Source organism: Phodopus roborovskii, unplaced genomic scaffold (assembly GCF_943737965.1).
Source record: "Phodopus roborovskii unplaced genomic scaffold, PHOROB, whole genome shotgun sequence".
NCBI lineage: Eukaryota > Metazoa > Chordata > Mammalia > Rodentia > Cricetidae > Phodopus > Phodopus roborovskii.
This window is the reverse complement of record NW_026126480.1, coordinates 18,248,441-18,260,929: the sequence shown is the minus strand read 5'-3', so window position 1 is coordinate 18,260,929 and position 12,489 is coordinate 18,248,441. Positions and strand designations below refer to the sequence as shown.

Here is a 12,489-nt window from a genome sequence, read left to right as displayed (position 1 = left end):
TCTGGACTGGGGTCAAGTTGTAAAGAGGACAAGTGGTTTCAGGGAGGGATGTGGAACATCTTCTGTTCTGTCTTTCCTTTGGCAATACAATAGTTCATGCCTTTGGTGCCTCCCTTGCTTCCTGAGTTAAATGTTTGAAAACTGAGTTTCTTTTTGTTTATTTGTTTTTTGTTTTTGTTTTTTGAGGCAGGGTTTTTCTGTGTTGTCCCAGCTGTCCTGGAACTCACTCTGTAGACCAGGCTAGCCTTGGACTCAGAGATTCACCTGCCTCTGCCTCCCAAGGGTCAAGTTTTCATGTGGTGAACAGTTGCTCATGCCAGCTAACAGATCTGATGTATGGGCATGTCTGCTTCCTGGCTCACTGAGGTCCTTCATGGGTTCCAGCCCCCAACACACTGGGCCTGTAGACAGATGGTATGTGTTTAAGAATTCACACCTTTACTTTGAATTCTTACCCCACCGGATAGTAATTAACTGGCGGGTTTTGGATAAGAGGACTCAGGGTTGGCTTGCAGAGCTGAAAATGGGCCTGTTTCATCTCTCCTGGACACCTAGCTTTTTGTCCTCTTGCCAGGGAACTGACTCATCCTTCCACCCCAGCTCCTCAAGCCTGAGCTTGACTGGTCCAGTGTTCTGCTGTTGTCTTCGTGTCCTGGAATTAGCTTTCCCAGAATCAGCTTTGTAGGAATCCCCAGTATCCCTATGTCCTAAAGTGTTTTTGAGAAGTTTATTCCTTTCACTGGTATTCAGCCAAAATACTGATATTTGAGTCTTGCCAAGTCCATTACAAAGACTTTTTTGAGCACCTCCAGATATCAGACTGCCACAGTGGATCCTCATGACTTTGGATAACAAGTGTCTGCTGGATTCTGAAAGCTTCCTACTAATCACTGTTGTTCTCCTTCCCTTTAGTAGATTAAGAAGTCAGTTGGCCCAAATTTAGCACTACTAGTGTCTGTTCCCTTCTTAGCCTTATCTGAACTTGACTCCTTACTTGGAGACCAATTTTGGTCCCCATGAGAGGCTGAGCTCATAATGCTGGTGTGTAAAGCAGTGGACTGAGGATGGAGATTTCCTGTCTCCCTGTCTCTGCGGCCTCAGAAGATAATGCACAAGTTCTGGAAACATTCACAATCAAGGGCAGGCTCACTTTTGAAATAAAAAAAAACTTCAAACTTCTTTTCTTAATGCTAATTTAAGGAAGCATTGAGTCTAGTTTAAGAGTGCTGATGGACATCTGGGGACATTTTCTTAGTTGGTAGGGTGCTTACCTGACACACACCCCTAGGTTCAATCCCCTGCATCCCACAAAGCCAGGTGTAGTTCTCCTTGGCAGTTATCACAGCATTGTGGAGGTAGAGGCAGAAGGATCAGAAGTTTAAGGTCATTCTCAGCTACAAGGAGAGTTTGAGGCTGGCCTGGGAAACATGAGACCCTGTCACACATAAACACACAAGACATGTCTACAAGAAGGAAGGAAGGGATCAAGGGAGGGAGGGAGGAAGAGAGGGAGAGAGTGAGGACCTTCTTGCTAGTTACCCACAAGGTCACACATGCTATCTGATAGAGCAGGGATGTTTAGGCAATTTCCCCTGCTGTCTCTCTCACTTGCCTTCCTCAGAGCTCTGCACATATCTGGTGTCCCTTGGGCCTCTGCTCCACAGAGGGCAGGGTGGGTGAGGAGTCTCCAGGCTGCTCCTCACTCGACACTGTCTCACTACTCACTTCCAGGAGGCTGGCTGACCTCTGACTGCCATGGCCTTGGCACGAGCCAGCAGTCCCCAGGAGGCATTGCTCTGGGCCTTGAACGACCTTGAGGAGAACAGTTTCAAGACACTGAAGTTCCACTTACGGGATATGACCCAGTTTCGTCTGGCCCGAGGGGAACTGGAGGGTCTGAGTCGGGTGGACCTAGCCTCAAAACTGATTTCAATGAAGGGAGCATTGGAAGCCGTGAGAGTGGTGAGCAGGAGCTTGCAGGCCATGAACTTGCTGGAGCTTGTCAACTTCCTCAGCCAGGTTTGTCTGCATGGTGAGTGCAGCCCGAAGGAGGGAAGTGAGGGCAGCACCAAAGACATCCCCAGGCCCCACAGACTCTAACAGTGTGTAATTGATACCTTCCCTTATACTGCCCTCTCCTTACTGGGGACCCTCAGAGCCCCAGCTTCTCCAGACAAGGGGTCTAAAGAGTGAAGGGTGCAGACCCTGAGCTGAAGGCAGGGGTTTATGAGTAGAGCACTCCATCTCCTAATTGTAGTTGCTGTGCTGGAGAAGAAGAGGGGATGCAGAAAGGGCATGGAGATGGAGGACAGTGTGGGTGGAGTGACTTCCACTAACTAGAAACATCAACATCAGCGTGTGTGGCTCACTCCTCCTCAGCTTCATGACCAGTGGCTAGACTGCTGTTCATGGAGGAGTCAGTGGGCTAATGTGAGCCCAGACAGTGGTAGAACCAAAGTAACTACATAGTTTTTTGGGGTGGGGTGGGGGTGGGGGGGGAGAGGGGTGTAGGGGCTCTGTTAGCACCTGAGATCTTTCCCAGTTTCCTTTCATCCCTGAGAGCTCTTGTGCTGTGGAAATGGGAGTAGACAAGCTGGGCTGACTGCTCAGTCAGTAAGGGGCTTGTAACACCAGCATAAGAACCTTATTCAAACAGCAGAATCCATGGGTTGGTTGGTTTGCTTGCTTGTTTTTGTTGAGCTGTTGGGTTAAGCTCTGACCCACCCTTTACGAGGAACAGGTTTCTGTTCCTGCACCAACTTTCAGCTTCCCTTCTTTCTCCCTTTTCTGTCCTCACCTCGCCCATGAGGAAATTTCACAGGACTTCTTAGGAACTTACATTGTCACACACACTGACACTGAGGTATACACACCCCTTCCCCCACACAAAGCGCACTCTGTCAGCACATTCTCATGGGCACGTGTAGACACAAATACACTCACATTCAAACATGCCTACACAGATCACACACATGCACACACACATACACACATGTTTCACCTCATGAAGTCACAACTATAAACTTCAAAGCAACACTAGCTAGAGGGGGCAAGAGATGAGACTAAAGAGCAAATTCAGGAGGTCTTACCCCTTTTGAATGGAGACAGAGTGGATGGAGGGGGTTGTCGAACAGAGGTGGGGGGTTGGAACTGTGGTTGGTATGTAAAAATAAATGAATTTTAAAAATGGAAGAAAAACAACAACAACAACAAAGCTAACTCAAGGTTTGAAGGGTTGTTTTGCCTTTTGTTGTTCCCATTCTGAAATTCCATTTGTGTTACTCAGATTACAGAGAAATCTACCGGGAGCATGTGCGCTGCTTGGAGGAGAGGCAAGATTGGGGTGTTAACAGCAGCCACAACAAGCTGCTGATGGTGGCCATGCTCAGTCCAGGGAGTCCTGGATCACCTCCCTGTTTGGAACTGCAACAGGAGTTGGTTCAAGTCAGGGTGGAGGCTTTATTTGCTCTGGAGGCAGAATCCTACTCAACCCCGCCCATAGTAGTGATGCAAGGATCTGCAGGCACTGGAAAGACAACACTGGTCAAGAAAGTGGTCCAGGACTGGGCCAAAGGGTCCCTGTACCCAGGCCGGTTTGATTATGTTTTTTATGTGAGCTGCAGAGAAGTGGTCCTGCTGCCCAAGTGTGACCTGCCCAACCTCATCTGCTGGTGTTGTGGAGATGATCAAGCCCCAGTCACGGAGATTCTGGGGCAGCCTGAGAGGCTCCTGTTCATCTTGGATGGCTATGATGAGTTACAGAAGTCCAGCCGTGCAGAGAGTGTACTACACATTCTAATTAGGAGAAGAGAGGTACCATGCTCTCTTCTCATCACCACTCGGGCTCCGGCTTTGCAGAGTCTGGTGCCCATGCTGGGTGAAAGGCGACATGTTTGTGTCTTAGGCTTCTCTGAGGAGGAGAGGGAGAGTTATTTCAACTCCTATTTTACGGATAAGGAGCAAGCAAGAAATGCCCTTGAGTTTGTGCAGAGCAATGATGTTCTCTACAAAGCATGCCAGGTTCCGGGCATTTGCTGGGTGGTCTGCTCCTGGCTGGAGAGGAAGATGGCAAGAGGCCAGGCAGTCTCAGAGACACCTAGGAATAGTACAGATATCTTCACTGCGTATGTGTCCACCTTCCTGCCCACTGATGGCAACGAGGACAGCTCTGAGCTTACCCGTCACAGGGTCCTGAGGAGTCTGTGCTCCTTGGCAGCTGAGGGGATCCAGCACCAGAGGCTGCTATTTGAAGAAGAGATCCTAAGAAAGCACAGTTTAGATGGCCCCAGCCTCACTGCCTTCCTGAACTGCATCGACTACCGCCAAGGGTTTGGCATCAAGAAACTCTACAGCTTTCAACACATCAGCTTCCAGGAGTTTTTCTATGCCATGTCTTTTCTTGTGAAGGAGGACCAGAGTCAGCTGGGAGAGGCAACACGCAGAGAAGTGGCCAAGCTGCTGGAGCAGGAGAAATATGAAGAGATGACTCTCAGTTTTCAGTTTTTGTTTGACATGTTGAAAACAAATGGCACTTTGAGCTTGGGGCTGAAGTTCTACTTCAAAATTGCTCCCTCGGTAATGCAGGATCTGAAGTATTTCAAAGAACAAATAGAATCCATGAAGTGTAGCAGGTCATGGGATTTGGAATTCTCTCTCTATGATTCTAAAATAAAGAAGCTCATACAAGGTATTCATATAAAAGATATCACCACCAATATACAATGTTCAGGTGAAAAGAAACCTGATAAGAGGAAGACAGTTTTAGTGGGAAGCAGCCTTGGTAAGGGGCAGTTACAAAGTCCTCTCTTCAAAACCAATAACAGCACAAAGGAACGAAAGGGGGCTTCTAATGGGAAAAGCAGAGGGACAGAGGAACCTGCCAAGAAGGTTAGAAATAGTAGGCTAGCAAATACAGAAAAGGGGCATATGGAGATGAAGGGTCAGGAGGGTGGTGGGGTGGAGAGACAAGAGGGTGGGGGAAGGACAGAGAGTTAAAAAGGATGGAGAGATGGGGGATCAGATGAATGGGTACCACAGAGAGTGAAGGACACAGAGACAAATAGAAGAGAGAATTGCATAATCAAGGACCAGGAGACTTAGCATAGCATGTGCAACCGCTCATTGGAAGCAACCAGCCCTTACCACAGATGTATGAAGTTTAGTTAGTTAGCATCTTTCCCCCAGGAGCTGTTCAGTCCCCCTTGTGGTGTGAAGTCACTTTGAGTAGTTCCTTCTATGCTTAATCAATGACTAAGAATTTAAATCTGACATTAGATTCTTTTTCAAATAAAATAAACTGTTTAAATTAATAAAGCGAGAATCATGCATTCTGTAAAATGTGGCATATATGGAACACACCTGTGCTGGGACACAGTGGAGTCTGTTTGCTCTGTATTTGTGTTAAACTGTTGCTTCAATAAAAAGTACCTTCCCACTCTTTCTAGAAACATCTAAATATTCTATTGTTAAAAGTGGGCCATGGGTTGTCACAGCCCTTAATGCTGGCCTTGGAAGTTCTGCTGTGACTTGACTTAATTCTCTGCTGATCTGATCACTGTTAGCACTAGCTATGCCACCCACCGACTTTCCTTTATGAAAAGATGATGCAGTTCCAAGAAAGGGCTTCTTGCTGTAGGCCTGGCGAGTTGACTGAACTCATTTCACAGTTGAGGAACTTGCAGTATGCTCAGGAGACCCTCCTGTTTTTAGACTCCTCAGAGGGTTCTTTGCCCTCACACCACCACAGCTAGCTGTGCAGAGGCCTGCAGAGACTTCCAGCATGGCACTTAATCCTGCTCAGTGGCTCTTGCTGGCTCTAGTGTGACTGAGTGTGCGTCCTTTAGCACCCCACAGAAAATCTACAGACAGGACTCATTTGCTTTTCTCATTTCCCCCATGAGTTTATCCCACAGACAGAAATCCCAGTCATCTGCCAGATGTGCCCAAATGTCTGGGTTCAAGAAACTCAGTCTTGAGTGATGAACTTAGGGTACTATGGCCCTAACTATTAACTAGTTTCCACATGGGAAATGTGGAAGCTTGACACTTGACCCCACAGATTGTGTGTATATGCAGACTGTGTCTAAGAAGCAATCCGTGTGCTCATGAGCTTATATGGAGAGCAGTTGATAACTGGATTCCTGGCAGCTGGATGCAGCTTACTGGTACCCACTGAGATAGGCTGTGTTGTCTCTCCAAAGAAGTGATGCCCCCAGAAGAACAACTCTTTAATGTCACAAATAATTTGAGAATAATGAAACAGGTACACAGACATATCCCTGAATATTCTTGGTACCAAGGATGCCTGTTTAAGCAATGTGAATCTAACACACAATATTCAAAGATTTCTCTTGGGACACATATTTGATTCAAACTGGCTACAGCAAAAAATTAAATGTTCCAATACTTTTACAAAAAGTCAGAAAACAATAAAAGAAAATACTTGATTTCTAGTTTTGAGCAGCACTGGCTCTATTGTTTTTGTTTTGAAACAGGTTCTTAGGTAGCCAAGACTGGCCTCAAAATTGCTATGTAGTGGAGGATGACCTTGAACTTCTGACCCTTGCACCCAGTGGGTATTATAGTAAGTTGCCCTTTCTATCAATGCCATCATGGATATTTTCCCCATCTGTTGCTTATTATTTTTTTCTGACACAGGGTCTCTCTACCTAGCCATGTCTGTCTGAACTCACTACATAGACCAGTCTTGCCTCAAACTCACAGAAATCAGCCTGCCTCTACCTCCCCAGTGCTTGTATTAAACGTAAGTGCCACCACAACTGGCTTCCTTTGTTACTGCGGTTACTTTTGCCTTTTCCTTTATTTCAGAGAGTCACTTTTAGTATTAGAAAAGATGACAATAAAAAGCTCCATCTTAAATGATAATTATACCAAACCCATAACCTTCTAGCAGAGAAGGCAGAGGATTCTGACATGCTCTTAGAAATGTCCCAAGCTCTTAGCACAGGGACCTTAGAAAACACATTTCTGCCTGGACAGTCCTGGATTACATGGCCTAGGTAAGATGGCCACACCCCCATGTCAAATGCTTACATCCCAATGACTGCATGAATAAGGATAGTTTCCCCAAGGAGGGGTTCAGAAAAGAAAATAGTGTGTCATACAAATCCAACTACCTCTAATGGGATGTAGGGGAGACAAGAAGTAAGGGGACTATGCTAACTAGTCTGGAAAATGGTTCTTGTGTCTAGAGCAAGTAGGGGCTTCAGGCAGAGAGAGGCTGCACCCACTCATCCCTTACTTACCCCTTTTTTCCTTTTCATGTTTCCTATGACTACCCTGTCTGTCTATCCTGCTATGTGGGTAACACTGGATTGACACTCACAAGACTCAAAGTACAGGACAGACCCAGGTCTACAAAGTATCCTGTCTCAGGGACACACAGGTCACATTATACCTTTATGTCCTACACTTAGAACAGAAGGCACTTATTTTCTCCCTTCTCATTGCTCCAGACCAGAGGCTAAGATTTGTGTTGGTCTCTCTGAATGGGTTTGCATTGCCTCATTGTTTTCTCCACCTCCTCCTCCTCCTTGCTTTTGATATGTATGGGTGTTTTGCTTGTGTGTCTGTGTCTATGCCCCACATGCCAGAAAAGGGAGTGGCATGACCTGAAACTGGAGTTAAAAATGGCCGTGAGCCACCATGTGGGTGCTGGAAATTGAACTTGGATCCTCTGGAAGAACAGCCGGTGCTTGTAACTGCAGAGCCATCTCCCCAGCCCATCTTTGTTTCTCCCTAGCCCATCTTTGTTTCTCAAGGAAACTTTTTGGGCAATTCCTGAATGTTGTAAAATGTTTTAGAGCTACTTCTAGCTCTTGTTGCCCAAGGCCTTGCCTATACCCATGAGTCCCCGAGGCCAAAGGTCTCAGGCATCTCTGTTGAAAGCACTGGGGTCTCCCTTTTGTTGCTGATGCTTCTTCTGCAGTCAACTCAGGTATAGGGGAAATCTCTGTACATCAGAGGTGGTCCAGGGCCCCCGGAGGGTCAGAACTATATAGCCTTGAGAGTTCCTTATATAATATATTCATCTGTTTACTTATTTATTGAGACAAGGATCCCTGTAGCTCAAGCTGGCCTGGAACTTGCTGAGTAGCCAAGGCTGAACTTGGACTTCTGATCCTACTGTCCCCCCTCTATTCCTAAGGTGATCCTCCTGCCCCCACTCCACTCCTGAGCTGATCCTGAGATTACATATCTGCACTACAGTATATGGTTCATATAGGGCTGGGGATGAAACCCAGGGCTCTGTTCAGGTCAAGACAGCCTTCTACCAACTGAGTTATATCTCCTGCCCTCAAGTTTCTTTTTCTGATCTTCAGATCTAGGCCAGTTAGCCATTTCTTTGACGGAGGAATACTTGCAATCATTCTATAATTTGGATAATGTATACTAGAAAATTAGAGTTAAATAATTCCACTAGACCATTTTAAGCTTTCATTTTACATTTTATTTTAAAGAAGACTCCTGGAAATATCTGAAGACTTTTTTTCTAGACTCAAGCTGTATGGTGCAGGTATGTAAGCAAGACAGGAACCATTTGTGCAGACTTTATCATGATGAACCTATAACCTTGAAAAATCCTGCACAGAATTAAAAGCAAGACAGAGGGTTACAAAGACAGACAATGATGCCCTTCCACCCTTCCTGCCAGAAGTTAACCCCAGGAAAATTAAGCCCTGTAAAGGAGAACTCCCTTGAGCCTAGAGATGGTTCCAGAGAGATCTGCCCTAACCGGCTTCTATAACCAGCTGCCCCCTTGGTACTGGGGACTGGACTTAGAGCCTCACGTGTGCTTGGCAAGTACGTTATGTCCCCCCATTCCTCTTTCACTTCCACAGCCACTTTTTTTTTGAGAGGAGAGCATTTTACTAAGCTTTCCAGGTTATCCTTGAACTCATTCTATAGCCCCAAGAGGCCTTGAATCTGCTTCAGTATCCCAAATAGCTGGACTCACAGACTCTAATGACCAGGCAGTCTCCTAACTAGCCTTTATTGGATGTTTCTTTGCCTTTTATTTGTCACTTATAGAGACTCAAAATGCTTTGAGTTTTGCCATTTATTTTTTAAATGAAGTTTATTTAAAGATTATATAAAATTTTTATATTAAAATATATTTAAAATATTTGCTTGAATGTGTGTACACGTATGTATGTGCCTGGTGCCTAAATAGGTCAGTAAAGGGCACTGACTGCATCTCCTGAAGTTAAAGTTACAGGTCATTGTGAGCCAGTGTGGATGGGTGCTGGGAATTGAACTCAAAACTCCTGTAAGGGCAGGAACTTCTCTTAAGCACTAAGCCACCTCTCCAGTCCTGTCCTGTCATTTCTTTGGAAATTTATGTTTCATTGTTGAAAGCAGTCTTTAAACTGGAATAATCACCTACCTCATTCCTCAGGAGCCTCCTATACACAAACTAGACACATTAATATGATGTCTGTTTTTCTCTGTTACCCACTTATTGTTACAAGGGTTCATTCTAACTGAGAACCTACTGGGTTGAAAAAAATCAAACCAAACCAAAACAAAACAAAACATTTCTTACTCTATATTATACTAGCAGTTTATAATTAGGGGTATTATTTTCTGAAAAATAACAGCGGAAAGCCAGAAGATTTGGTGACAAAACTTTTGTATTTATTTTTTATTTCGAGGTTGGGTCTGGTAGAGTACAGGTTCTCCTGCCTCCAACTCCCAGTGCTGGGACTACTGGGCCTGACATCATACCTGGTTAAACCAAGACTCTCTTTTGAATCAAATCTTATTCTAGCTCCTCTGGGTCCTACTTTCAACATTTTTTTCTAAACTGTACAGTCCAGTTTCAGCCAGAATCCTATTAAGTTGTGTTACAGAAACGCCTGCCTGTTGAGTCTGACTGCCCTGGATATCTGATCAGGTTCTTCACCCTCTGTGGCTCTTCAGGTGATGTTTCATCACTCAGCTCTCTCTGCCTTCTGAAAGAATCTGGTCAGGTTGGTTGAGCTAGAACCCTCACTGTCCCAGATATTTCCTTTTAGTGATTTTCTGTGCACAGAAGCCACCTGCTCCATGATGGGTTTGCTTCTATGTTGTGGTACTTTGCCTGGTTCTGTAATGGTTCTTGAATAAAATCACCCTTTATCACCTGTTGTGTGGTTTCTCCACCACAGTTCATAATGAGTTGTTACCACTTGCTGTGTAGTTTGGCAGCCTCCCCACCACAATGCATGGGTCAGTCTTAATCCCCAATGTGAGGAGGTCAGGAGGCAGAGCCTGGTGCCTGTTGAGATCATGCTATGTTCACTGTAGGTACACTAAAATGAGCTTTTGGGTCTTGCCTTGCTCCAGGTGATTCCATTTCATGGAGGGGTATTTGGCTCCACTTTAAGTATGAGAGCAGAGGCGGCATGACCACATGGCACTGTGCATAAACACCACCTGCCTGGCCCCATCTCGTGAGGTACAATGATAGGGAATTGGGGGCTGGGAGATGTCCTTCTGTGTGTGTGTGTGTGTGTGTGTGTGTGTGTGTGTGTGTGTGTGTGTGTATTTCTCTTATTGGCTGATGAATAAAACACTGATTATCCAGTAGCCAGGCAGGAAGTATAGTCAGGGTTTCCAGATGAGGAGAATGCTGGGGAGAAGAGGAAGGAGAAAGAAGCCTTCAGGGAGATGCCATGTAGCTTCAGGGAAGATAGGATGCTGGGCATTCTCCAGTAAGATGAGGCCACATAGAGATACATAGATTAGTAGTTATGTACGCCCATTAAGAAACCTAAGCCATTGGCCGAACAGTTTATAATTAATATGTCTCTGTGTGTTTATTTGGGGTTAATGGATGCGGGACAGAACCTCTATCTACAACACAGACCATTAGACATGTTCTTAAAAGCAAAAGAAGCATTGAGACAGGCTAGAAATACAGGAAAACTTGGGGGCAGAAAGAGGGGATCCCTCCTTCTGGAATCTAGTTGAACTTCTTGCCCCGAGAAGCAAGAGCCCCAGCTCAACTCAGTCCTCACTGTATATACCATCAAGTCTAACTGGAGTCTACCCATCTGCTCACCCCCCTGGATCTGGTATTATACATTGCTTCCATGGTCCTTTGTTTCCTCACCCCACCCTTGGGCCTCTTGCATCCTGTATAGCTCACCTCTGCAGTTCCACTCAACACTAAGGCCTGGATCAACCCTGTGGCTCGACTCTGCCTTCCCTCTAGCATTCTCCAGCTGAGTTTCTTAATATCTATCTACCTAGTGAAATGGCTCTCTTTGCACTTATACCATCTTTTTGTATTTACTAAGGCTTCTTTGAACTTCTGGAACTCTTCCTGTGGCCTTTTGAACTCTTTGGTAGCTATTCTGTAACACCGCACACACACACTGACACACACACAAACTCACACACACAGTGAGTATGTGACCTCAGAGTTAATATTAGTATGTTGATGCAAAAACACACAGCTATCATCTCAAGGGGGAAAAAACATTTGGTTTGTTCTGAAGCCAAATATGAGAGATGATAACCCAGGAACACAGGTTCAGATTTTCCCAAATGCCATTCCAACATGGTAACAGTGCCATGGTAACAGAACAAGGAACTAAGGAACTTCTTAAATTAATACACTTTCTAAATAGAGTGGTGGAAACATGAGATAGGTGGTTTCTAGCAGGATGGGGAGATCTGGGCTACAGGTCTTAGATGCATTCTGAGGGCATTCTCAGTTTTTGGTAATTTAATAATGCGCTATTAAATTAACGTATCCCATTAATGTAATGGTCACAGGGACACAAAGTTACACAGAGGATAATGGTATCCAAGGGGCCAAGGTAGCCCCAGATTATTTTTAATTAGGCTCTGGACCTGCAACATTTCAACTGCTTCATAGTCTCATGATCATTGAAGTTCTACTCAGTCAATCAGCCTTTGTCATCACAGCTTTCTGGGGGATTTTCCTCTATGGAAGCAAAGAGCAGAATAAAAGGCCCCATGCTTATCAACAGGCAGCTATGAAGAGAAATCTGAGTGACCTGGCAAATTTTAGCCAACTAAACTCATGTAACATATACATATATTGTTATTCATTAAGTTCTGACATTGTAGAAAGGCACAAACATGTCAGTTTTTTTTTTGTTTTTGTTTTTGGCATAATACACTCATGACAGTTGCCTTATCTAAGAAACCCTGGAAAGCCACCCCCCCCAACTTCCTCAAAGGAGTGACATCACAAACCAGTAAGTGGGCCTATAATATATGTTATGTTGCTAAGCTGTCATATAATCTTTGAGCTCACTGAAAAGCTGACTCTGAGAGTGTGACTGTGCCCACTCCTTTTCAGAACCAAGAATGTTTGTTTGTTTTAAAGTGTGCCCCAAAGCCACTTGTCTAGAGATAAGGCTGATCTTTCTAACTGTGAAACAGAGGTCAAAACAAGCCAAGTGCAAAAACACTATGCCTGAGAACAGCCAGAAGCAAACTATTTCTAACATA

At 45.0% G+C, this 12,489-nt stretch overlaps 1 protein-coding gene across 1 annotated transcript; it reads left to right on the top strand.

The window, feature by feature from the left end:
* Positions 1–1,616: 1,616 nt before the first annotated feature.
* On the top strand, positions 1,617–5,447 carry Nlrp10 (NLR family pyrin domain containing 10). The gene is made up of 2 exons (XM_051192591.1): positions 1,617–2,032; positions 3,287–5,447. The coding sequence occupies exons 1-2, from the start codon at positions 1,756–1,758 to the stop codon at positions 4,993–4,995; spliced, it is 1,986 nt and encodes a 661-aa protein (XP_051048548.1). The 5' UTR covers positions 1,617–1,755; the 3' UTR covers positions 4,996–5,447.
* Positions 5,448–12,489: the final 7,042 nt, after the last annotated feature.